The 27,984-nt window shown below is 45.2% G+C and overlaps 1 protein-coding gene across 1 annotated transcript; it reads left to right on the top strand.

Moving 5' to 3' along the window:
* The first annotated feature begins 110 nt into the window (after positions 1 to 110).
* On the top strand, positions 111 to 26,965 carry LOC126538798 (pseudouridine-5'-phosphatase-like). Its single transcript, XM_055074995.2, has 4 exons — positions 111 to 194; positions 5,160 to 5,378; positions 13,681 to 13,913; positions 26,490 to 26,965. Exons 1-4 carry the CDS (start codon positions 134 to 136, stop codon positions 26,682 to 26,684), a joined length of 708 nt encoding a protein of 235 aa, XP_054930970.1. The 5' UTR covers positions 111 to 133; the 3' UTR covers positions 26,685 to 26,965.
* Positions 26,966 to 27,984: the final 1,019 nt, after the last annotated feature.

The raw sequence follows: 27,984 nt of genomic DNA, 5'->3' as shown, positions 1-27,984 counted from the left end.
GTGTTGAGAAGACCTCCGACACGGAATAGTCATTGAAATTTAATTACGAAGAAGTTTTCCTCTCGGTCAATTGCCCGTAGTGGGTATGTGCCATGCGTTGAGAATAAGAACAAGGGATGCAGGGGTGCAGGCCATGGCAGCGACCTTCAAGCCGGTGACACACGTAATTTTTGACCTGGACGGCGTGATTTTGGGTAAGCCAGGAAGCGTGCTTACAGGCCTTGGCTTTTCACAGTAGTAGACTTGAGGCATTTACACCAATATGTTTCATGGCGTATTCACAATACATTTCTAGCTTAAGGGCATGTTGGAGGCGGCAGCAACTGTATGTGTCATCTTTATACCTCAAGATTATCACCTAGGAAAAACAGACTTGTATAACCTCGCTTATCAGCTTTCCGAGCCCTACATACTCGTGGGAGATCTTAAAGCTCGCAACACGATGTGGGGAGGTTCGCGATGCATGCCTGTTTGATGAAAAGGAACTGACTTATGATATCCCGTACAATTCTTACTCTTCTGCAGATATAGCAATTGGATCGACAGCGCTTCTTCCTTATATAAAGGGTAGCATTAGAAAAAAGAAGTCTTATGGAAGTCACCAGGTCCTTGAAATGTTAAACCTAATTCGGCAACACGAGTGTACTCCTCATGCCCCTCGGCGTAAACAAGCCTCATTTTAAAGAATCGACTTACGTGTCACGAGGTTTTATCACCGGTTTTTGTATAGACGACGCAATAGCGTAATTTACCGTTCTTCTCATCGACGCCGCAAACAAAGTCATTCCACCATCGAGGGGTAGATCATACGAAAGACGAGTACCACGGTGGAACGATGAGTGCAGGGAGGCGCGGAAGAAACAAAACAAAGCGTGGGGCATACTCCATCGATACGCAACTGCAGAAAATTTCATCAAACTCGCAAACAATAAATCACAGGGAAGGCATACGCGACGGCCAACTAGGAGGGTTCCTAGGTTCCTCTCCGGCATAATTCATGCCCGCAAGGGGCAAAAGCATGGAACTGTCTAAGTGGACAGAAGAAAACGGATTCAAACTTAACTCCCAGAAAAATTCCTGCGTACTTTTCTCAAGAAAGAAAGGCTGGTTCCAGATCCTAGTATCGAACTGTATGGGAAACAAGTACCCGCGGTGAACGAGCAAAAGTTTTTAGGTGTCGTCCTCTATTCAAAATTGCCTTAATTCAATGCAGCAAATATATGAAGGCGATATGCCTAAAACAAATAACTTATTCAAAATTCTGTTTGAAACAACATAATGAAGTGATAGTATGCGCCTATTGAACCTCTGCAAGAGCCTTGTTCGATTACGTTTGAAGTATGGTGCCGTGGTACGTCTCTTTACCGCGCGTAGCGCGCTAAAGATGCCGTATCCCGTCCACCACCTGGGTATCCGTCTGGCCACAGCCGCCTTCAGAGCAAGCCCTATTGAGGGTATACACACTGAATCGAATGCGTGGTCCCTTCACCAACAAAGAACATTCAGCGGTTTCACATATTTCCTCAAGGTATAGTCTAACGCTCGACACCTTTGCTACACATTCGTTAACGATACATCGGCTGCACTATGCCGTAAGCGTCCCTCAGTGAGGCAGCGTTTTTCAAAGCGGCTTAGGAAATTGACTGAAGAAATGGCTGTCTCAGTCTTCGAACATTGCCTAATTGCTCCAGTGAAGCTCCTGCCACCATGGCAATGGCAGAATCTTGAATGTGACACACCTTTTATTGAGATAACAAAACACGCTCGTTATGTGCACGTACAAGCGCACTTTCTGAAGCTTCAATCGGAGTACAGCTGCCCAGACTTTCGCACGGATTCTTCAAAGTCACAAGACGACGTCTCTTACGCGGCTGTCGGTCCATAATTTTCGGATTTCGACGTCGCTAAGAAAACAGAAAAATTTTGCAAACGACGACCTCATTTCAGTGCTCTGCAATACATATGCATCTTACCAACAAGTTGTAATATGTTTGCTGCCCGGACACAGGTTTATAGAGGGTAACGAGCTTGGAGGTAAAATGGCAACTTCCGTAGAAACAAAACCTAGCAATCCGTCAATGCCCATTCCTGCCACAAACGTGAAGCCATTTTTAGGCACAAAACTCAGGAGCTATTGGCAACTAGCGTGGGATACGGAAACATTGAATAAGCTTCATGTAATTGAGGCACCTTTAGGGACATGGTCATCATTGACCAATTCACGACGATTTGACATCCTCTTTGCCGCTTCAGAACAGGGCACACATATGGTACCCATTCTTACTTTTTGATTGGCCCGGAATCTACCCTCTTTGGCAGATGCGGTGAAAAACTTACCGTACTCCACGTCTTACTGGAATGCCGGGAAGCTGAAACAGAACAGAAAAAGCACTTTCGTCTAGCACACAAACTACATATTTCCTTACACCCTACATTATATTATGGCCCAGAACCTTTATTTTAGACCACATCACTTCTGAACTTTTTTAATGATGTTGTGCTAAATGTCATTAGCCCGGGAGATTCATAACCGTCCCTCTATACAGAGGGTATTGCTGCGAGCGTACTGTTTTGTAGACCACGTGCCTCCAGATCCTTGTGCGCAAAGGTCTCGGTAAGGCGGTAGTACTATTAGAACCGGCGCACTTTTTCATGTTGATTCTTTCTATAATATTGTTTAGGGTCATCACTCGCACCAATCGTTCTTGACATTATTTTACTACTTGTGTATATATATATATATATATATATATATATATATATATATTCTGAATATAACTTTTAATATATATAACTTTCTGAATGTCATGCACCAGCTTGTCAAATCAGTAGCCGCCGCTCAATCGCCTTAAAAATTGGCGAAACTGCATTCGCCTATGTGTGGTAACTAGCGCCCCGCCATAACAGTTGCTCTCCGTTAGGTCATGTGCAGCTGCTAAAGGTAACAAATGTAAACTATGATGCTCATGATGTAAACTGATGATGTAAACTGATGTAAACTATCATGATCATAGTTTACATTTGTTACCTTTAGCAGCTGCACATGAGTTAACGAAGAGCAACTGTTATGCCGGGGCGCTAGTGACCATACATAGGCGAATGAAGTTTCGCCAATTTTTAAGGCGATTGAGCGGCGGCTAGTGATTTGACAAGCTGTTGCATGACATTCAGAAAGTTAGGGTATTGTTGCGGTGCCATGTTTATTGCATTTGATATTTAGGGTACGTAAGAAAATGCTGTTGCATTTAATTGCGGGACTGTGAATTCAAGCTCAGCTCTTCTTCTACCGCGGAGTGCGAGGAGTTCGCTATTTCCATGGTTACGTGCCGCTGATTTGTCCATGTGAATGACGTGTCCTCGAAAGAACACGCACTCGATGTTCATTTATTTTTATAATTATTTATTCCTCACAGGCCCCTGAGAGCATTGGGTGAGGGGGCATATCAATAGAGATACAGCACAAAATAATGAACCAGAGTAACAGTACAAGAGATGCGGTACAAGGCAAATACACAAAAGAAACACAAAGTTGTTTCAGAAAGGCCGTAAGAATGCCATAATAATACGGAGATTAAAAAACAAAGCAAACGCGAAAATCACAAGAGCGGGTAACCAAGTACAAGTGAAACAGTAGTATAAAAATAAAACGACATTTAAAGCAACTGAAGAAGTACTACAGCAGACAACCGCAATTAGGGCAATACTAAAGCGATAAATGCTGGCAAAGGTGTTTATGAACTCTTCAGGGTGAGGAAAAGAGATTAAGTTTTCAGGAAGGTCATTCCAGAGCTTAATTGCTTTAGGCAATGCAGATAAATTGAATGATTGAGTTTTTCTGTATATGCGGTTGAAGCAGAGATGATTATGTAAGCGCCGTGAAGATCGAGGATACGATTCCAAAGGCAAAAATGAAGCGTGGGTGGGAACATATTATGAAATAAACATAGAAGTGAAATGGGACGACGATTTTCGAGTATCTGTATAGCATTAAGGTTCTTTAACTCGGAGACACTGGCGAGGGGACTATAATTGTTAGAAATGAACGGGGCAGCTCTGTTTTGAATGAAGTCAGGCATTTTAATGAGATATTTTTGATGGGGAGACCAAATAGATGAGGCGTATTCCAACTGTGGACGAATAAATGTTAGATATGCTAGTTTTCGAACGGAGCTAGGCGAGTTTCGTATGTTTCGGCGCATGAAACTGAATGTTTTCGGTGCTTTACTGCAGATAGTTGAAATGTGAGAAGACCATGAAAGATTTGGTGTGAACTGGATTCCGAGATAATTGTACGACGTAGCTTTGGCCAGGAAGGTGTTATTGATAGATTAGTGGAAATTAGAAATATCGTGCTTGCAGCTAAAAGTCGTATATTTACATTTAGTAAGGCTTAGAAACGCGTGCTACTTTTTACGCCAATCAACACTAGTGTTAAGATAGTTTTGAAAGGTCAGGTGGTCAGTATCTGCAGTGATCTTATGGTAAACAATCAAGTCGTCTGCGAAAAGACGTAAACGAGATGAAATGTTATTGGGAAGGTCGCTAATATAAATGAGAAAATGTAAGTGTCCAAGCACGCTCCCTTTGGTGCACCAGAGGTTACGTCAGATAGTAGAGAGAATAACCCGTTGACAACTTCGAATTGTTGACGGAATGAAAGAAGGTTACGAAGCCAAGCCATTGTGAGAGAATCAAGACAAAGGGTAGATAATTTAGTAAGAAGCTGGCCATGAGCAACTCTCGTAAATGCTTTTGACAAATTAAAAAAAGATTCAATCTGTTTGCTGGTTTTCATCCATGTTAAAATGCCGGTCAGTAGTAAATTCAGATAACTGGGTATCACGCGAGTCGCCTTTCCTAAAGCCATGCTTTAGGAAAGGTTACTCCTGTGATCGGTGTACGCTATTTTGTGTACACTTCGTGTTTACTGCGTTAAGAGCGTATGTACTCCTTTTATATGGGTGCTACTTATTTACTAGCGGCACTGCACTCTTATATTTATCCCATCTTAACCCGCAACAGTTGAGTCCTAATAGCCAATGTAACGTAGCGACTTTAGCATCAAAAGTACTGCTTACCCAGAATAAACGTTTGCAACCGCGGCATCTCTGAACATGCCATTTATTTGATGGTGATGAGCCCTTCCTTACCTTGCGCAGACACGGAGCCGATGCACGAGGAAGCGGTGCAGGCGATCGCCGACCGTTACGGCAAGAAGTACACGTGGGAACTGAAGCTGAAGCTGATGGGTACCACCGGCCCAGACTCTGCGCGAATAGTGATCGATGGCCTGAAGTTGCCGCTCACCGTGGACGACTACCTGGTAGAGTTGGGCCGCATCTACGCCGAGAAGTACCCCAAGGTTACCCTCATTCCAGGTAGTACCAGCCCGCATTTAGTAGTCATTATCCAATCTGTTCTGCCTCCTCTTGACCACGACATTTTCCCTAGCGCGTGCAATGAGTTAGCTGTAGGCGTCGTTATACAGTTTATAGACAGATGGAAGGTATTGAAAATGTATGCTGCAGGTTTGTCAATATTATGAAACAGGGACGCGATAGCTTGAGCAGTAGTGTTTCTAGAGAATGGCTCGCAGAACTTCGTGCGTTATTGATTGAAACAAATATTTGCAGCTGCGCGCGAGCAATCTCCGTTCGAAAACGACGTGGCCTTGGCCTAATTGGTGATCGTCAGAAAAAAAAGGCCAGTTAAGCACTTTGTTCGTCGTTGTGCTTCTTTCTTTTCTTTCGGGCTGCCGCTAATCATGAACCTTTACAAACTTGAACAGCCCGCAGCTCTTCTAAAAGCACTCTGTTGTGTCCGTCTCCCTGTTTGTCCAGTTCTGTACGCAAGCTTGTTCATTCCGAGAAGTCTTCGTCATCTTCGTTCGTCGAAGTGGAGCTTCGCGGGGATGGAGAGACACTGCTTTTTTCTCCTGCTTTCACATATTCTTCATTTCACTCCTTACTACAGGCTGTGCTTAAGTTTTTTCACGTTTTCGCTGGCTTGCTAGCACGAGTGGGCGCCGCATCCTAATGAAGTTTCAAATTTTCCGGTCACCTTCAACGCGACAAGAGAGAAAACAACTTTGAATCCTTCCTATAACGCGCATATGTGTGCGAGATCTTTGCGCACGACGTTGCCACGGAGCTGATGTTGGATCGGGACTAACTGAAAATGGTTACTGACACAACAATAGGCAGCTTAAATGGCCGCTGTGATTCCACACGAGGTCCCCGACACTACAGGCACCGGTGCAGTCATCGCCTGGCTCGCATCCACAGTCTGCTCGCCCGCTGCTGAAGTGCTTGGGAACTGACGTTCCTTAAAGCTGTTTCACATGCTGCGACTGCAACGACGAAAATCGGTGCTGTCGCACGCGTCGCAATGCGATTTTTTGAGGGCTCATTTCACATGATTGCGATTTCAACAATGCGACTGGTGCGACGCCCAGGGTTGCTTACTGCCAGGCTTCGTGGCACACGCTGCATAATTCTTTTATTGTAGTGAATAAAACGTTTACACTATAATATTATTGACTGCTCTTGATTAGAAGCAAATAATATGTACGTTTACTAATTTAAAAACGTTAGTTAAGATTTGTCTTGGGGTGCGCGACGGCGGTTTCTGTAGTTCAGTGCGACATCGCGCACGTAAACAGCTGTTCGCAGGTGGTTCAGCACTGTGTGTTGTCTTATCTACATTCTATGACCGTTTCGTTCTGCCTGCGCTACAACAATCTACAAGATGACCTATCGACAAGTTCATATAGCTACCCTCACCGTATATGCAGTATTCGGAATTCGGCTGCCACGAAGTTGTCGGGTCAGCCCAACAAGATCCTCGCGCTACCCGTGCTCGGCGTCAGCTTCTGGAGAAATGATGCGTGTATATTGCCCGTCATTGCGCATATGTGGTGCCTGCTCCTAGCCATATTCTTACGCCAAACGCAACAAGAAGCACCAACCTGAACGAAGCCTCAAACGATCTGTGTGATTACGACGTGGAATGAAAATCGTGTTGTGAAATTCAACCTTAGCGCTAGCCTGGTTCGTCCATCGCCGTGCTTGCGCTGCGAATATATATGTGGGAGCCCTCTCTAAATATTTCTAAAGGCGCAAAAGCCGACGCATCAAATGTTTCGAGCAGTTACCGTCACTTTTGTAGAAACCTGTACGTTGTAACATAGCATTCTAAAAGACACGCTTCTCGTCCACTTTGTTGTCCCGTGTCTCGCGCTGGTAGTATACTCGGAACTTCTAACAAGAAGACCATATCAATACGCGCTATTCGTAATGCAGGATCGTAGGCCCACGGCAGGCGCACTTGCCGTAGAATTTTTCAGCTTTCTGCTCAGCCTCGCACGCCTCTCACGGTTAGCCTGTTTTGTGGAAATAAATATTATTATTATATTATTAATGTTATTAGATATTATAGTTTCTTCACTGTAATATATAGCAATCATCCAGATTTCTTAAGCTAGTCATGCATTTAACCTGTATTAGATCAACATTGTTACGACATGCTTATGGGAGTCATTTCAAACTAGATTGCTCAGCCAGAGAAAGTACAAATGCAAGCCTCAATGGTTATTCCAATTTGGTATTCCTAAACAGATTATATTGGCAGAATTTTATGCCTGCTTGCATTTCCTGCAATTCAATGTTCAGAGCTGGAAAAACTGATTCCTTTTCTAGCTGTCGAAAGGCTGCTTCAATGTCGATAGCAAGCTATAATTATTCATTTCGAAAGTGTGAAGCAATGACTATATGTCTAAGCTTATCAATGCGTTTTTGTTCCACGCACAAAATGAATGCATGACGTGCTTATGTACTTATTTATTTATATACCTCGCAGGCTGCAAAGTTGGAGTATTATGCAAGGGGGAATAAAAAAGTTGTTACAAAAGGAAGAAGGGCACAACATTAAGAAAAAAACCAGCAAAAAAAGCAGTACCAATACATTGCACCAACTAGCCCAACGTGTTTTACTGGCACAACATTATACCATACTTAACAAACAATAACAGAAAAAGTTACTGCCCATGCACCCTGTAGAGACGGTGAACCAGCAAAGCTGAAATGTGCAGCCCCGGTGTTTATCACCGGGTTAATTCCAATGGTTTATTCAAGTCTTTCTATATTATTGGTTATGTCTGCGTTTCTTAATGAGGTTATGCACATGTTTGGCTTGGGTTTATCACATTCTTTATTTGGAATGCCACACATTGCACTTTGCAAGATCACCATCATAGAAAGTGCAATGAAGTGGTTCATTGTGTTAATCCAGCGGGTCCATCAAAGTCTTTCTGAATTATGTTACGCACTTGTGTTTTGTAATGCGTTAATCATAATGTTTATGACTCAGTTATACACTGTAGTTACGAAGTGACACACTGGGGCTGTACATTTCATTTAATTAAATACAGGGACACATTTTCGAACCTATTGGGAAGTCGGAGAGACTGCTGCACGCGCGCTCTGCTGCTAGAGAGAAACGACGTCACTATCTGTCTAGCCAATGGCCCACCACACCTTTGCTGTGATAATAATGACATCATGATCTTGTCTTAACCCCATCCCCCTCTGTGTCCCTTCCCTGCAATAATACGCAGATATAATGTATGTTTGAAATGCATAAGCATTTCTATGTCTACCCAACAAGAAATGTCTCCATCCATCATGCAAGACGAATGCAATGGCTCATACCCCTACACTAGGGTTTTCGGGATCGGACCATGAGTGTTTCGCCTAGGCATATACAGCTTCACTGTAAAAAGAATGAACGCCTTTCTGCTAGAGACCAAGACAATCATGAGGTGTATTAACGAATGAAAGTTTATTGAACATGCCGAGTAAATGCTGTTCGACAAGCAATAAATCGAATTTACACAAAAAGCAGAAGCAAGATCTGATGTGTGTCCATACAGATCCCAACAGGAAACGCATCCATCTCTGAAAGTGTAACAGCGGCCATGCTGACACAAGATTCTCCCAGTGTATTTGCATCTACAGCATCCATAATTTCTCTAGGCAGCCGATCTCCACAGAATGCTAGCTTCTTCCTCTACAATGCACTCTCCACATCTGAGCGTGCATTGTAGAGGAAGAAGCTAGCATTCTGTGCAGATCGGCTGCCTAGAGAAATTACGGAAGCTGTAAATCTAAAAATGCTGGGTTAATCTTGTCAGCACGGCCTCTGTTAGAAATGGATGCATTTCCTGTTAGGAAACGCACATGAATTTTTGCTTCTCCTTCTTGTGTATGTTCAGTCTATTGCTTGTTAGCGAGCATTTACTCGGTGTGTACATTAAACTTTTGGTTGTTAGATCATCTCGGTTTTCTTGTTTGTCCTATGTGTTCTCTGGTGCCATTTGCAGCCAGGCTATTCATTTTTTTTTTTAGACTGCAACAAGTCACTTTAATGGCCCTCATGATACCTTATAAAATCTTTTATTTGGCCAATGTAGCCAGAATGTACAGTGTGAAGCAGTAAGAACAGGGTATGCTAACTTCTAATTAAAAGGTTTATTGTGAAAATGCAGTGATCTATAAAGGTTACCACAAAGTAGTACAGCAATAAAACCTGATAAAGACTAGTGCTTGATGAAACCAAACATAAATGTGGGAAAAGGGGAAAATACATATAGATACACAAGTCCAGGGGAAAAAAACATTGTGATCACCAAGTGTGCATGGGGCTACCCTCCAGGAAACTCATTTTTTTCCCAATGGCATGGAACTGGAAGAATGTGCTTGCATATGCAAGCTGTCAGTCTGTCTATTGGAATAACAACAGTGTTTCTTGAAAGGTGCCGGCATGCAGGATTGGCAATTGTAATGATTTTTTCCTGCACTTGGAATTTTTCTCTATTTTCTTTCTGTAACATATTTATTTATGTTTGGCTGCATCAAGCACCAATTTTTATCTATCCTTCAAAGATGTCTTTCTTTTTCTGGGGAAAACTCGGGGAAGGCAGGAGATGGAAATTCAAGAGGATGAGCAACATGAGAACAAGGTGAAAGTAGGAGCCAACATTTCCACACGTGGACCTTGAAGAAGACAAGTCCACTTGTCGAAACGTTATATGGGGTTTAAGTTTATGTAGTGTCATACTACTGTTACACTGCTATTGCCAGATCAGTGTACTATATGTGCCTTATGTTTGCTTGCATCTTCATGATTAGCAACCTCCTCTGTGTGTTTGGCAGTTGCATACAGTCTCCTAGCCTAATTGTTTGCCCCCATATTCCACGGTATGGGCCTGTTATGTTTCAAGTTCAGGTACTCCCGAGGTTGTGTCTCTGAAGGGAGGGGTAGTAGTCTTTGCATCTCATATGCTAGCTGGCACGAAAGATGGTTGTTTTACAATTCTGCCCTTTGCTTTCTATTGGTGTTAGATTTTGCATAAGCATGCCCCCCTATGCAATAGCATTTTGAAGTGTAAGGGTTCAATAAAAGGTGAACCAAACCTAAGTGCAAGAGCTCTTTTTCTCACCTACGACTCCCATCGAAATGCGACTTCCATGGCTGGCAAATCAACCCCTCGCCTTGTGTTAGCAGCAGATTGCTATAGCCACAGTGGCAGGTGAACAAATTGAAGAACAATATTTCTGTCTATAATTTTTTTTCTTCCCTATATGTAAGTAAAGTTTGGAATAAGTTTGTCATTGCAAAAAAAAGCCCAGTTTGTGGTCTTTTATTGAATAAACAACATATTGTGTATAGTTGAAATGCAGAAATTTGTTCTAAAATCCTCGGGTGATGTATGTTCTTGCAAGTAGCATGGTATTTCATTACTTCTAAAGATAGTAATCGCAGCGGATATCGTTATATGGGTTTACACACTAATATATGTGATCACAAACTTATTAGAAACTTACTAGAAACATGTAAGGCATGAATGTTTCTGCACACTTGATCAGCTGTGAACATGCAAGAACTGCTTGTACTGGCTGACTTCGCTGCACAGTTTTGATTTACTTTTCTTCAGCGTGTCGTTTTATACTGGTTTATCCCCACAAGAACAGGCCGTTTGCCTGCTTTTCGCATTGTTGCACGAGTTCTACATAATTGTGCAGGAGGGTACGTCGTCACTTTAATTTAATTAATCTACTAGCTGTACAGTTAATTACCTTGCAGAGCAAGTGTTCATACAGATGCAGTAAGGATACAAAGTCCGCAACATAGTCCATGTTTATTGGTTTCTGTGCAAGAAAAAAAAATTCTCCAGAGAAGAGGTGCAACTTAACGTGCATGTAATATTTTATTCCAGCCACGGATTTAATGCTATCGTAGCAAATTCATTATGATAGCCTACACTTTTGCTCTGTCAAATTTAATAAGAGGCAAGATAAGCTTTCAAGATGCATCGGGAAATTCATGCTTGAAAACCGACAAGAAAATGCAACTGAACGGTACCGCGTTCAGCGCAACGTTGAAACTTCGGGTACTTTGCTGTCTTGTCATTTGCCCTTGCCGAGGTTGAAATAATTCAAGCTGCTCCGTAAGCGCGATTTTACAAAAGAACATTGTGACGACCTCGTCGTCTGCTGGGGATCGAACACCTCCTAGCACTGACAACTTGCAAAGGCGTACGAAGCAAACGTGAAAATGCACTTCATTTGCTGTGTAGCGTGTCAACAAACGCATAGCAATCGGAGAATGCAATCTGCGGTACAAGTTTTTTTATTCTCCCTTCGCGTACGTACCGAATTCGACGATCCACGTCTCCGCGCATTGCACTTGTCGTACGAGACGCCATTTTCCAAAACAAACCGGCGAAATAGCTCCGTTGACAGCTCTCCGCGCAATTTCGACGGAAAATCGCAGCGATCGGTGCGACGGTGCGACTGTGCGACCAACCGGTTGGTCGCAGCCGAAAATCGGGGGGTCGGCACTGCGACTGCGATTTTCATCGCAAACGACGGAAATCGCACTTCCGGTGCGACGAAAATCGCATCATGTGAAACAGGCTTAAGACGTGCCGCGGTGTGCGTGGCATCTCGTCTCAATCCCGAAGTGGCTGAACGCATTGGGACGTGCTGCTGTTGACGGCCAGTAGCCCTACTGGCCGTGTCGGCAGTCATACCTGGCACCAGTGGCACTGGTGACTGGCATGTGCAGATAGCCTTCCTCAGGCTGCATTTCTGAGCAAGCGCGAGAACCGTGACGTGCAGTTTGGTGACTGCTACCTGTTTCCTACAGGACTGCATGGACTAATGTCTAGGAGATTCGTGTTTGTCATCTCTCGACCACAATAAAGGTCGTCAGTAGGCCTTCGTTGACGGTGCTTAATTGGGCGTGAGTTCGCACGCAATGGTTCTTGCGAGCATGCTATAAAAAATATGAGATCAGACATTACAATACTGAGCGTGCTTTAGGAGAGTTATGTTAGAATGCCGAAAGTACGACCAGATATTTCATGGTAGCGTATCAACGTGTTTACTTGTAAATGAGTTCGCGTACAAGTCCTAATGTGATATGCACCAACAGGATGGAAATCAGACACTGAGAATAGGACAGGGCGTGGATAAGCCCATCTTGAGCAGTATCCAGACTTCCTATTGGATAAAAGGTCCTGCACAATGCACAGTGCTGCAAAGTGTTGGGAAGTAGTTATCGAACCTACTTATCGTGCAATCCTTTGAGTCTGCTAGGCCATAAAAATGTTGAGCTTCGCATATTTTCTATAAAGTGCCCGTAAACGTCACCTTATGCTTTTTCTTCCTTGCTCTCTTTTTAAAAGGCGGGGGGGGGGGCAGTCATTTTTTAGCATGATTCCGTAACCCAGCTTCAGCACATATTTATCATCGATACATAATGTGAAGGCAAAAATTTTCCTGTGTGATCACTTGTGCATCCCTTGTCAACCTGTAGCTCACGTTCACAGGGGCACTGCGAAGTTGACCGGGATAAATATGTGCAAGTCACGGTTGCGTGAGCTTTCACTTCCGTAGCCCAGTGACTATGACGCTGCACTGCTGATTTCAAGGTCGCACGTTTGATGCCGGCCGTGGCGGCTGCATTCTAATTGACGCCAGAATGCAAGAATACTCGTGTATCGTTGCAGGAGTGAGCGCAAGTTAAAAACGTCCAAGAGGAACCCATCACTGTGGCGTGCCTCGTAATCTTTGTTATCGCACGTAAAACATTCATTTTTTAAATTCTTAGGTCTAGTTTTGAGCGTGCTGAACTCGATCTAAAGCTTCAATGCAGACGGAATAAAAACAGAGGGTGGTAATCGTCACAGACTAAAGAACTCACTCGAGTAAAGTTCACTTGACGGTCATAAATAACCAATGCCGACTTTCGAGGCAGCAGTTGTCGCCAGAGTATTTCTATAAAAAATACTTAATTTCACTTAATCTATTTTTTCATGATATTCTGCTTTTAAGCACAAGGTCGAAGGTTCACCTTCCTGCTTTTGTAGCACCATTCAATGGGCGAAATACAACACCGCTCAAATTGTAGAGGCCTAAAAAACATGTGGTCCAAATGATTCTTAGCCCTCCAATAGAGCATCCTTCATTGCCTTACTGTTACTCTGCGAGGTTGGTTTATATTGGCCAACTGCTAAAGCAAACATACAATAATTCACTACTTCTCCATGAGTGCACGCCGTTAAGCATATGTGTGCTTATGCGTACTCAACTGCAAAACAATGGTGCTTCTGCGCAGGCGTCGAACGACTTGTGCGTCACTTGCACAAGCACGGCATCCCCTTGGCGATCGCTACCAGCTCGAAGCGCGTCTCATTCACGCTGAAGACGGCGCGCCACAAGGAACTGCTCGCGCTCTTCCATCACGTGGTCTGCTCAGGCGACGACCCCGAAGTGAAGCACGGAAAGCCGCAGCCGGACATCTTCCTGGTCGCGGCATCCAAGTTTGACGGGAAGCCACCCCCCGAAAAGGTACTTCATATTGTCACAGGAATTCACGAGTACACGGCGAAGAGACGAAATCGTATATATCAATATTTACGGGCTGCTGCTACCGCAGATTGGCTGACAGCATCTCACGTGGCATGACCCGTCTTTTTTTTTTTTTTTTTCGCGGAACCAAGCATTTCTTTAACGGCATGTTCATACGCGATGCCTCGTAACATCCCTCCCGGTGGACTGAGCGCCATCACGGCGCCTTCTAAAATCAGTCAGCACTGCTGGTGAAGTAGGGTTTTAGCCGCGACAAATGGACAACATTAGAGGTAGTCATAAAAGAAGACGACGGGTGATGTGGGTGCGGAGCCATGAAGTAGTCAAGGCGTGGAGCTTGGGGAGATCTTTGTAGGATCTGGTGTAGCGAGGGATGAGGTTCTCGCACAGGCCTTGGCGTTGAGACGGTGTCCAGAGTACGATCAGTAATTCAGGAGGGTAGTCGACTTCACGGTGCCCGTTGTCACATTTGTGGCGCTTTTTCGGCAGGCCTGCGGCGCACATAGCCTAGTATGACCAACCTGGCCAGCTATTCTGGCTCGAGAGATGACGTCCTGAGCATACTAGGTAAGTACTGGGTGACGGGGGGGTGGGGGTCAGCAAAAAGGAGCGTCCCGAGGGGCAACGCAAGGTTGCGCCCGTACAGGTGAAAAAACGGCGAATAGCCAGCGGTTTCCTGCCAGAACGAGTTGTAGGCAAAAGTAACGTAGGGTAGGGTGGCGTCTCAATCGCGGTGATCAGTAGACATGTACACAGAGAGCATGTCCGTAAGGGTTCGGTTGACGCGCTACATAAGACCGTTGGTATGTGGATGGTAGGCTGTCGTGGGGCGATGTTCAGTAGAGCAGCTACGAAAAATTTCTTCAATGGCCTTTGCTAGGAAACAGCGGCAACGATCCGTAAAAAGCTAGCGCGGGGCCCCGTGTCGAAGAATGACATCATTGACCACAAAGTCTGCAACGTCTGTAGCCTAGCCACTGGGCATGGCGCGTGTGAAGGAATATCTGGTTGCAAAGTCAAGTGCGACGGCAATCCCTTTGTTGCTGGATACGGACGTGGGAAACAGTCCGATCAAGTCGATGTCTGCACGAACGAAGGGCTCCAGTGGAATGTCGACAGATTGAAGCAGGCCAACCTGTGGAAGCAGCAGGTCTGCGCCGTTGACAGCGCTCCTAGGCAGTAACGTATCGGCGCAGAGAACGATGCGAGCCAGGCCAAAAGAACCGCTGTCGCCCGTGGTCCTACGTGCGTGAGGCGCGGATGTGCCCCGCAGTTGAAGCATCATGTAGATGTTGAAGAATGATGGTGCGCATGTGTCGAGTAATAACTAGCAAACGTTCCGGCCCATCAGGTTTAATCTCGTGAAGGTATAGAACTTCATCGCGTAGGACGTACTGACGTAGAGAAGGGTCGGGACGTGCGGAAGAGAGTTGCTGAATGCTGAGATTCAGGGATTCACCCCCACGCTTTTCGGTGCGGATGTCGCGTAAATCAGATATGGCGAACATACAGGAATCATTCTCATGGTCAGCGAGGCTAGAAGGGTCCACCGGATGGTGCGAAAGACAACCAGCATCGTGATGTAGCCTGGGAACTTTATAAATTACCTCAAATATATATTCTTTTAGTCTGAGAGCCGAGCGATCAAGGCGACCAGTTGGGCCTTTGAGCGATGATAGCCAACAAAGAATCTGGTGGTTGGTTAGAACCGAGATTGCGCGGCCGTACGAATACGGGCGAAATTTCGCGACAGCCCAAACCAACGTAAGGCACTCACGTTCTGTGATCGAATAGTTCCGTTCAGACGTGGAGAGAAGACTTCTCGCGTATGCAATACCAAGTGTTTGGCCATGTTGATGCTGAGAGACGACGGCGTCGATTCCATGCCCGCTAGCGTCTGTGCAAATTTCAGTAGTCGCGGATAGGTCGAAGTGAGCCAACATAGGCGGTGAAGTCGTGGTCAGCGCCAAGAAAGCAGCCGCTTGGTAGTGACCCCACGAAAAGTGAACGTCCTTCTTTACAAGGTTGGTTAAGGGTCCGACTATGACGGCTAAATTGCGTATAAAATGGCATAAGTACGAACATAATCCCACAATACTCCGAACATCTTTAGTAGACGAGGGCACCGGGAAATTCTTGACAGGAGTAATCTTGTCAGGGTCAGGGATGAACACCTGTAGCACTTACAAGATGACCAAGCACAGTCATTTGTTGTCTGCCGAAATTACTCTTCTTGGAGTTTAGCTGGAGTCTTGCCCGACGAAAGACAGCTACAACAGTCGCCAAACGAGTAAGGTGACTTTCAAACGTTGGGGAAAACAATGATGTCGTCTAGGTAGCAGAGACCAATGGACCATTTGTAACCACCAAGGAGAGAGTCCAGCATGTGTGCGAAGATTGCAGGTACGCTGCACAGTCAAAATGACATAATTTTGAACTAATAGAGGCTGTCCGGTGTGACAAAGGCGGTTTTTTTTTTCGATTCAAGTCGTCAACAGAAATCCGCCAGTAACCCGAGCGCAGGTTTATGAATGTGAATTATCTCGCATCGTGAAGACAGTCAAGTGCGTCATTGATTCGTGGCAGCGGATATACGTCCTTGCGCGTTATTGTATTTAAGGCACGATTGTCGACGCAAAATCTTTAGCTGACATATTTTTTTTAACCAAGATGACAGGTGCCACCCACGGACTCAAAGAAGCCTCTATTGACTCCTTTGGGGAGCATCTTATCGAACTCGCCTTGTATCACAGGGCGTTCGGAATGGGACACGGGATACGCTCGCCATCTCTTAGGAATCGCATCTGCCGCATGTATTTGATAACTTAAGAGAGACGTATGACCCAGAGGGCCGTCATCGAAGTCGACGATATCCCTGTAGGTCGCTAGGAGGTGGTGGAGCTCCGCGGCTTGACAGGTCTGAAGGTGAAGGGCAATCATCACGGTAGTTGCGTTGGGCAATGAACTCGCAGGGCTGGTTGCGAGAAAGGACGAACAAATTTCAGAACTAATGCCATGATGTCGCATGCATCAAGCGCTGATACGTTGACAACTGAGATGCCTTGCGGGGGAGCTCGGGTCGAGTTGCTCAGGTTGAGGGGCGAGAACTGGGCGTGGTTGTCGACAACAGCCACCAGGGTTTGTGGCACAGCAATAGTTCGGGTCAACAGCATGTCAACTAGCGAAGATGGTACGTAGTCGCCGTCGTGGACTAGCGATACCGTCGTCAAGACAACCCCCCTGGCGACTTGCGCTGGCAACCGAACGTAATCAACAGAGCATGAACGGTATGATGGTGAAGGTGGAACATCGGCAAGTTGAGGAAGGTCAAGTTGGAGGGCGCCGGTTGCACATTCAAGGAGAGCGGCATGCGCCGACAAGAAATCGAGACCGAGAATGACGTCGTTGGGGCAGTCCTCGATGACAGTAAACAAAACAGATATATGGTGACCGGCGACGGTGATAAGAGCTGTGCACATTCCGATGACCGTGAGACTTCGTCCGTCAGCGACCCGAATTATACCGGTAGCGGCGGGGGTTAATGCTTTCTTGAGACGGCGACGAAGTTGATTACTCATCACGGACATTTGTGCCATATTATCGACGACGCCGGGAGTAGTGAAGCCGTCAACATCAACGTCGATCAAGTTTTGTCGTGTTGGCAATACGAGGAGAGGATTTGAGGTGGAAGTCGAACATGCAACGTCATCTCTAAGAGCTGCATCCCTTAGTTTCGCTGGCGGAGGTTCAGCGGCACTGTCGGGCGTCGTAGTAGAGGCGAAGGACACGACGGACGACGCGCTGGCGGCAAACAAGACTGGTTACCTCGAAGCGACAGGGGGCGGCTATGCGGCGTAGGGGTGGCATCGACGTTGTACGGCTCAAAACGCTTGGAAGCGGCGATAGCTATCCCTGTTGTGTGGCTGAGTGGGCTGAAAACGGCGGTAGTTGTCGCTGCGGCTAGAATTGTCATCCCGGGTGAACGGTGACAAACAACGCTTGTGGCAATGGTGCACGACGTGACTGATACGGCGGCAGCTAAAACAAATCGGCCGACCATCTGCCGTCCACCACTAAGCCGGATTCCGATGGCGAGGTGAAAACCGTTGTTCCTGAGCTGGTGATATTAGGCCAGGTGGCGATCTTGGCCGAGGCGGCGATGTGGGGCGAAAGCCAGGTGTCCTAGAATGAAAAACGGTGCAGACGGTGAAACTAAAGTTGCCGAGCTTCTCCCGCACAGTGGACTGGACCAGGGGAAAGGTCGGCATGTGAAAATCACCGTGGCCGCTGTTGGGAAGACCAGGAGCAATTTCTTCGATTTCCAGATGGACGATTCGGGTAAGTTCGGACGGAGGCGACGACTGCAGACGAGAGACCTATCCGTCTTCGCATGATGATGTCGAAGCGGTTTTCGGTAGCCGAGCGAATGTCCTTGCAATACGCCGGCTTTTGGCCTGCTCAAAATTCCAGCATTCTTCAATAATCTTGTCGACGGTCGCACAATTTTGGCACACTAATAGGTTGAACTGTGCCGAAAGTAGTCTGCGATTCCCTTAAGCACGTGGCCATTGTTGTCCGACTCCGTCATGTCACTGTCGACTTTACGGCAAAGAGCCCAGACGTCCTGAATGCAGAATATGTATGGTTCAGCGCACATCAGAGCGCGCATGGATAGCTCTTTTGTTGTGACTGCCGTTCGACCCATGGGTTTCCCAAACAAGGCCTTAAGTTTTTTAAAGCGAACATTGCTTTGCCTCTTCCTCCGACTTTCCCACTGCTGCTGCTGCTGTTGTTATGTGCTGCTGTGCCTGCTGCTGTCACGTACACCGCGTCGTGAGGTTGTCCAGAGCGTGTATATATATGACAGACGTGAGTAAGAGAGGGAAGGCGACGGGAGAAATTCGTTTTCACCCCACCGCGTCGAATGTGCACAATTCCCTTTGGAGCTCCCTGGCCATCGCCACATTAGCCGCTTGACTGCTGTAATTATCCGTGACTCCCCACAGAAGCATTGCAGAAACTGCAGCGCTTCCCTTTCTACTAACGTGCGAGGCCGGAGGGGACGCAGATAGAGCTGTAGAGAAAAGAGGAGAAGAATAAAAGAGAGGGGAAGAGGCAGTTCTCATATAAGAGAGGTTGTGGAGGTGACGTGAGAGCACAAGGGATCCCCAGTACTATACGACAGCGGTTGCGGGGAAACAGGATAACCTTAAGTTCAAGGTACGGTATAGTACGTTGCTGCTATTTTTGAAAAATAAACGCCATGCCAATATGTCAAGTAGAAAACTTACGTAGAGCGTGCAGAAGCAGAGCCGCATTAATTAAAGCGCACCGCAAGGTCGAGGAGACCATACAGAAGCGGCCGATTGTCAAATCAACACTTCCGTGCCCGCCGCGTTAGCATTGCGGCTATGGCATTCGTAGAGGTCGTGGGTTTGATCCCGATTGTGGCTGCCGCATTTTGACGGGTGCGAAATAGAAAATGAACGTTCACTTAGATTTTGGGGCGCGTTAAAGAACAACACGGTGACGAAATTAATCCGGAGTACGCCACTATGGCTTTCCGCATAATCCGAGTGTGGGTTTGGCACGTACAGCCCCATAATCCAAGTTTAATACTTCTGCCACAATGCGATGTGCCTTGTGAGGAAATGACAACGCTAAACCCTCTCAGAGGTTATAAAATACGGTGCACAACAACGCTTCAAGCAAACAGCTCTCCCTGTGTTTTCTGTGTACTACGCAGACAAAGAGCAGTGGTGCACGCAAGGTAAGGCTTAACATCAGCTCACAACTCTCGTGTTAGACTAAACATTGAAAAAATTAAGCGTTAGCCGTCAACATCACCGCTAATTATCGTCAATCAAAGCATCCAGCACGGAAAGCTTCGCTTACATCGATTCCCACTGCGTGGAATTTACATAATGTCGTTGAAAGTGTCCCAACTTCCTATCTCCGCCTCGTTGTTCTCGAACCATAGCTTTGTTGTTCCGTTAAGATAAAACAGCACGTTCGTCAGCATCAGCAGTGGATCCTAACTATTGATCTCGCTGATGCGTCGACGTAAAGTTCATCAGTACCACAGAACGTCCCTGGGTCTTTCGGCTGTGTAAGGACGATCGCTGACGTGGTTGTCGTGACTGGCGCAGGCGCCGTCCTGGCCGGCGTAGGCATGGTCGTGGTCTCGTGTATCATCATGATGGGCCCGACTCGGTAACCACTGCGGAGCTCCGTTGTACAACGTTTTCGGTACCCCGCAGCTCCACCAAATTGTCACGGGGATTCACGAGTACACGATGAAGAGACGAAATGGTATATTACAATATTTACAGGCTGTTGCTACCGCAGAATGGCTGACAGAATCTCACGCGTCCATGTCCCGTCTTCTTTCTCTTCGCGGAGCGAAGCGGAAGTTTAACGGTATACTCATACGCGATGCCTCGTAACAATATCTATACTTTCAACTTAATGTTTTAACGAACTGGTATGTGTTGTGCTTTCCAAGACAAGGAGAGAGCAAGGCCTTGTTTGGTGGCTTTGACCCTTCGAACGGACAGGGTACCATGGTTCGCAAGTTACTCCGGCCAAAATGGTAAAGGCAAGCAAGGCCTTCAACTACAACCGGAGCGTCACATCGAGTTCAAGAAGAAAAGTGGCGCGTCTACACAGCACGCATTCATCACATCGAGGACCAGTTGTGGAAAGATGAACCACGCAGGCTTTGGTCACAAATTCCACAACTCCGAGTAGTGCAGTAGGTGTTTATACGTGTCGTGACATTCGCCTTTCAGATTTCGCTCCAGAGAACTATAAACCCGGGGCCTAAGTTTTCCGAAGAGGCGTACTTCGATATAGCTACTGGCAACCGTATGAACGTCACGCTGACCGCGACAAGTGCATTTCGGAAGGTGTGGACGTGCTGTTAGATGGTAAGCCGGCCAACTAGGGTGTGCCAGTAGAAAAAGCAGCTGCTTACCTCAGAGACAATGAATGGTGTATTGTACTTTCAAATAAAGAGGGAGGGTTTGCCGTTTTACAGCAAGGAGTATACGTCGGGAAGGCTCATAGATATTTCATCCGTGTTTCATGTTTGCGCAGGTGCGAACTTGGCTAAAGTAAAATCAAAGATCAACGATGTGGTACTCATCTAGATTTGAAGGTGTTTTCGCGAAAATACGAAAAGGTGGAAAACTGACCTTAAATATGTCTTCTTTTTTCATCAAAGACGCACGAAGACGTCATACCGTTCACTTTAATTGTCTTAATTCACTTTAATTGCAAAATGATTCGGGGTGGTTCTTGCAAGGAAAGTTAATGCTTTTAACAGTAGAGGACGTTTTCATGATTCAAACTTCAGGAAATGTCAATGAGTATTTGAGGCAGCAGACAGACTGCTACATGAGAGCTTCCGCGGTTCACATAAACGACGTATTATTCCCTGCTTCGCAAAAATTTACTGAAGTACATTGAAGATGTTATTGATTATTTTGAAGTCTTGCGATTCCAGAACACGGCTGGTATGAGCTGTCGTGGGTTTCAAGACGTCTTTGTACCTCACGTGCACTTTTGTGGACTGGAATGGCACTATTTACATTCATAAAGAAGGGGTTTCAATCGCGTCTTCCATATCTGTTGCTCTAAGAGACTTGTTTTCAGCGAAATGTTATAGACTATTAAAGGAAGGGTTGAGGGACTTGTCCGTCATGACGACATTTAAGTACGTCAATAATTTTTCCATCGGCGCTGTCTTAGGCTAGTTTCCTGCGTTTCCCTATGTGCGGGTGAAAACACGATGGCGATGTCTATAGAGCTAAGAGACCTTATGCATAAGGCAAAATCGCATCGATGTATGCGTCCCAGTTGCTTTGAGGTCAAACGTGTCAAAACCGGGCATGGATGATGGATGATGGTTTGATGCGTTGCGATATACGAAAAGAACGACAGGGCTGCTGTTGGCGCCCTATGCCTTACCGACGATGGGCGAGAACCTTGCCGTGGAATGTGCCGACGCGTGCGGTGTACAGACTGGGGACGAAATTGTTGTCGATGTCGCCACCGTGTACGTTCATCCCGGAACGTTAAAGAGGAAGCTTGACGACTTTATGATCTACACACTTGGTTGGACCCTCCCGGCGGATCCCATTCGGATCGTCATTGCGGGTGACTAACGTCGATGTGTCTCGTCCCGACGGGAAGTGGTTCTTGGCGTTTCTCTTGGAAAGGTTCGGCCTTCAATGTTGCACCATGACCAATGTCTCCACCACGCGCCATGGGTCGTGCATAGACCTAACGTTCGATGATAATATCTCCAATGTCGTCAAAGAGCCCACGGTCGTCTATCATAGCGACGATTAATCCATAATTATTGTGGTCACGAGATATACGTAAATACAAATAAACACAACAAAGTGCATATTTCCGTTATATTCTGTTGTTATTTTATTTTATTTATAGTTATATACAGCTCCACTGGTCATACACCTTCAAACAGTGAAATGGCTCAAAATTTACAGAAATGTTGCAGCCGTAAGCCGCGCTGGTACTAGACATATTTGCGGAATTCTTCAGTTCACTGATTCCCACACAAGATGCCAGAAATTGATTGCATTCCGCGTTTAAACATTAGGATTGTGTTCTCAGTGGGCCAAACCTGCTGTCTGTGTGAGCGTCGCTCGCAGAAGCTACTCCTTCCATTCACATCTGCTCAGAGTAAAATAGTGAAGAGGGCAATTGTGCCCTCGTGTTTTTCAGGTGTTTTGCCCCCATGCCATGGAAAGCAGTTTCTTAGCGTAGGTCAAAGATGTAAAAGGAGCAGGCTATCCAGAACCGTCGCTTATCAATGTAGCTGAGGCAATGCATACATAAGAAAATAGCGAGGAAGTGTCGGTGACGGAGGAGAACAAATATCAGCCGAGAAGCGCGACAATGTCGCCGTCGTACAATGCACACACTACGTGTCCCATCGTCTTAAGTTAATAGAACAACGCTTGAGCCTTAAAGTAGTTTTCAGCGCTGCTAGCGAAGTTGGCAAGAGCCTCCTATGTTAGGAAAAGCGGGAGACAATGTTCCCTTATATGCAGAACACAGTACGTGAACTGCGTATACAGAGTGCCGTTTACAGAATGCCTTTGTCTTGTGGCGCATGCTGTGTGGGCCAGACGGGCAGACGCCTCAATTGGCGCCTACAGGAGCACGCTAATAATGTCCGAAGTGGAAAGCAAGGCTGTTTTGCTTTGCATGCTAGCACGTGTGAATGTACCCCAGAAAACCAGTCAGCAAAGCACAGTGATGTGTCGATGTAAGCTTGAGCAAACGCGTGTAATCAGCGAGGCAGCTCAGATGCCTGGGGAGATCTGCGTGAGCAAACTGTCGGTTGCCTTATCCTGTAAATAACTCGTTCTTGGAACGTGCAAACATGTGCAGCGGGTGTCTGTGATTGTCTAAGCTATAACTTTTTCGCTTTTTGCTTTTTATGGCTCTTTTTCTTTCCGGTTGCAAATTGGTTTCATCTAAATCTTTCCCCGCATGCGTAGATGTGCGCATTCCTGTCATTAAACTTCGTCAGGTGGAAGTTAGCGCTTGTGCCGTCTGGTTCCCTTTTGTGCCAGTATTTTTTCCCCTGTTTACTGTAAGTATAAATCACCAACTGGCCCAGGTAGCCACATTGCTAAGTTACACAGTAAGGCACACAAGTAAACGAACGGGAGTGCTCCCGTTTCTTTTTTTTTTCATCGTGTGTCTTACAGTGTAATTTTCTTAGACGCGCAACCGATACCAGTATACAATTCCAACACACGCCAGAAAAAACAGTTTTAACGTTTCAACAAACTCATTCCTTTTAAAGGCGAATTCACCACATAATTTTGACTATTTTGCCATTCACAAGAGACACTACACAGGTACCATGAAAAATGATTGCTTTTTAGTTTTTTTTTAGTACCCCTCTTGAGGACGGTTTGCTAAGATTTGCTCGAGTTCCGTTTCGTTTCATAGGGTACAAACACGAACATGTAGGCAGTGTATCCTTCTGTCATTGTGCGGGCGATCGGCACTGCCTCGTGCCGTTGTCCAAATCGCCTGCTGTACCAGCGTACACGTAGTCGATGCGATGGCTAGGTAAACACATTCTTTTATTCATTGTTTTCTTCGTTATTATAATTCTTATATGGCAGCTATATACCGGGTGTCTCAAGTAAATTCTGTCCTAATTTAAAAACTCGCGAGTGCCACGTAGATGTGCAGAACAATAGTATTGATGTTTCCTGTCGCTTAGAGGAGGTCGCACAAAATTTTGTATGTCACCTAATTGCATATTGCAATTGCAATAGCCTTTAGCTTGGAAAAAGCCTATGGAAAACGTATAGAGGAACAGAAAGATCGACCAGAATTTTTTCATGAAGCCTACAATTTTTAAATTGACAATTTCGCTCTGAATATATTAGGGAATTTATTCAACTATTAATTACTATTTATGCAATTAGACGACATACAAAAACAAGCAGATGTGCTCTGAGCGGTGGCATTCAGCGTTACCTTGGTTTTCTCTATCTATGTGGCGCTGGCATTTTTATTTAATTTTGGCACAAGTCACGTGGGCCACCCTGCATATGCACTGCTTATAGGTTGCGCCCACTCCCACTCCGCCCACTCCGCCATTGCGCCCACTCCGATTGTGGGCGCAATTTACTGACATTTAATATGAATTAAATTATGGGGTTTTACGTGCCAAAACCACTTCCTGATTATGAGGCACGCCGCAGTGGAGGACTCCGGAAATTTCGACCACCTGGGGTTCTTTACCGTGCACCTACATCTAAGTACACGGGTGTTTTCGCATTTCGCCCCGCCATCGAAATGCGGCCGCCGTGGCCGGTATTCGATCCCGCGACCTTGTGCTCAGCAGCCTAACACCATAACCACTGAGCAACCACGGCGGGTCACTGAAATTTCAGCACAAATGCTGCAATCAAGCTACTTAAGTGGCAAAGTGACAGACCCGCACACCTCTCTAAGAATGTTTCCAACATACATTGCAGAGAAGAAAAAAATCGGTGATCTTCAGTAAAACAACTTGTCTCTTTTCACCAGTACTGACCTATTTGTCCTCGTTGTAGTACACGTATCTGCTCATGTGTTCAAAGATATCGATTTCCTGCACCCGAAGGTTTATTATGTGTAGTAAATTTATTTCTACACCCGCGCAAGGTTCTACTTAAAACATATCAGACACACACAAAAAAGAAGAATGCGTACATTCGGTTGTATTTGTCTTGTTCTTACCCTACTCAAGGTGAAGTTAGTATAAAAGAGGTAACAAAAGCTCAAGTTGTATGGAACCAAGTTTAATGCACACGCCGCAAAGTATGAAAACAAAACATTGTGATGTTTACAGAACAAAAGATCAATTCCGATCATGTGTCTGCAAAGAGAGAAATGTTTGTACTATCTTGTGTGCCCGACATGGTTTCGAACATCTGCTTCAAGATTTAACAAACATATCTACAGTAGAAATGGGCATGGCATGATTGACGTTTGCATACGCTCGTGCTGAGAAACTAGTATTTATCCTCCGTTTTAGTTTGTCTCAGTATACGAATGTTATCTGACCATTTGATTTCCATATGCATAGGCGTAGCAAGAAAGCGTGCGTTGTCTGCTTCCGGAGCTATATGTCTGAATTAAAAATTATTTATATTACCAAGCAAACATAAATGAACAATAATTGTATAAAAAGACGTAGCGGTACATATTCAATCAAGTATGTTTTACTGAGCTGCTCTACTGAAGCATGTACATAGTTTTAAGACTTAAGAATGCTTACTTTTATTTTCCTCTTTGATAACAGTGACTGCAAAAGTAAAAATAAAAAGGAGGTTGAAAATATTTGACGCCTTCACCAGGTTGCCTCGTGCATTTTGCATGCGCAATAACCCTTATATTGCGCCGAGTTAGAAAGGAAATACATCGACAAAACTAGACGAAGTCACTAAAAATCAGTGATGGTAATTCATCATGGGTGCTTCACGCCCTTTTTTTGCTATTGCTTGATCTTTGAGGAGCTCTATATATGTTGTTTTGGTTGTGAATATCAATAAAACAGCTGTTTGCGTATCACCTTGTGTGCGCTGTCGTCTTTTATTCAGGTATATTCTGTTAGAGAAGCGCGCAGCACTCCAACGTTCTATTTATTTGCCATAATTTGCTGTAAACACTTTACATTCTTGCTGGTTCGTTTGAAAAAAAAAACTTATATATCATCGTAAGTAGACGTCATCATTGGGCAAGCGAGCTGCTGCAAAGATCTGAATTTATATCTCGACCTCTCGAATACCATACTACCGGAATAACTATTGTATGCGTTTTATTGAACGATGCCATCAAAATATGTAAGCTTTTTGCAAATTTTGGCTCAACAAATGCAATGAAAGAGTGTAAATATAATTATATTGTCACAACAAAACCAGTAGTAACTTTTTGTAATAGAGCTCGCAGAGAGTGCGCAGTTGGCTTTGTATTTTTTTTAAATAACACTGTTGTTTGGTTGCTTTGTAAAAGGTTCTGGTGTTCGAGGACGCCCCCCACGGTGTCACTGCCGCTCTCGACGCTGGAATGCAAGTTGTCATGCTACCGGACCCCCGGATGGATGAACAAAACAAGCGTCGGGCCACCCTCTTCATCGACTCACTGATGAACTTCAAGCCCGAGGTCTTCGGCCTACCACCATTCGAAGACACCGCAAAGAAGAGTTAGCTCGGCGATGCTGAGAAGGACGCTGCGGATGGCTGTTCGCACTTGTTAATATTCTCATTTTGCTTAGCGAAGGCATGCCACAACTCGTATTCCACGCAGAAACGCTGGTTAGGGGCGGTTGATTGTGTACTGCCGCATTCAGGGCTCTGGAAGCATGTAGATTATTAGTGGCATGGGTACGAGTTTGTGGGCAATCAGCACGGACGCTTACGTGGTGTCGTGAAAGAAAATTCGTTTATTGAACGTGAAAATATGCAGTCGCAATACAAAAGTGTAGGAAATATTTGCGTCTTTCTTATAATACCCAAGAATCCTAGGTCTTTGGCTGAGATCACAATGCCTGAATTTCATTTAAACTCGCACCACTTTCTTCCCAGGAAAGCTATTGTCCATGCTAATGTGGTCAAGAAGAAATTTTACTCACCACATCACCAGGTTCTGAGCAACGTATATTAATTTAATTTCGCAATCATATTTGACTTCCAGGTGATACAACAGCAGCGTGCGTCTTGGCAGTTACTTGAAATAATCTTCCAAACACCGCCGTGCGAAATGTAGTCCGAATTCCCTATGATGAATCTATACTTGCCTGTCTTAAATGAATATGCTTGATGACGCCGAAATTTTGTCCTGAATTGTTGCGCTGACTGGAGGGCACCAAATAGCATAACTTTATTACACGTCATCAATCTGCTCATAGAATCTTGGTCATTGCAATGACGCATATGATTCTATGGGTTCACTTCATTTAAATCCCCGTCATTTCTCTCTGTGAACAGCCGGTAGTTTTTGGCGTTCATAAAGGAATGCGCTAACCATATATTCCGTGCTTTACTGTGAAAAACATTGGCCTCATTTTCTAAATAGAACGCTGCGTGACACAACCCGCTGACATCACAGAAACAAGGATTACAGAGAAGACCTTTAGTATTTTCATAGATCTAGGAGAGCGCGCGCTCCTACTTGTGTACAACGTGCAACCGCAGCCTTTCCATGACAGTCTTGGGGCCTGTTATATTCTAGAAGCACTACCTAAATAATCTTTATTTGTTCCTTTTTTTGTCGTCCATATTTCTCTATATATTAAGCACAATGAAAAATGTTCTCCTTTCTTAGAGCTTGAAATTGCAAATATTTTCGGCTGTCAGTCATAGTTGACGTTCAACTCTTCTGATACAGACGGTCCTACATTTTGCTATTTTGTTTACATTGTCGTACTAAAGATACGACCTAACTGAATCCACACTGAGAACAACTTGACTGTCTAAAACACAGTTTTCTATTAGGATAAATAAAGGGA

This window comes from Dermacentor andersoni, chromosome 8, assembly GCF_023375885.2.
Source record: "Dermacentor andersoni chromosome 8, qqDerAnde1_hic_scaffold, whole genome shotgun sequence".
Classification (NCBI taxonomy): Eukaryota; Metazoa; Arthropoda; class Arachnida; order Ixodida; family Ixodidae; genus Dermacentor; species Dermacentor andersoni.
Note: the sequence above shows the minus strand (reverse complement) of the source record. Positions and strands in the feature narration are given on the sequence as shown.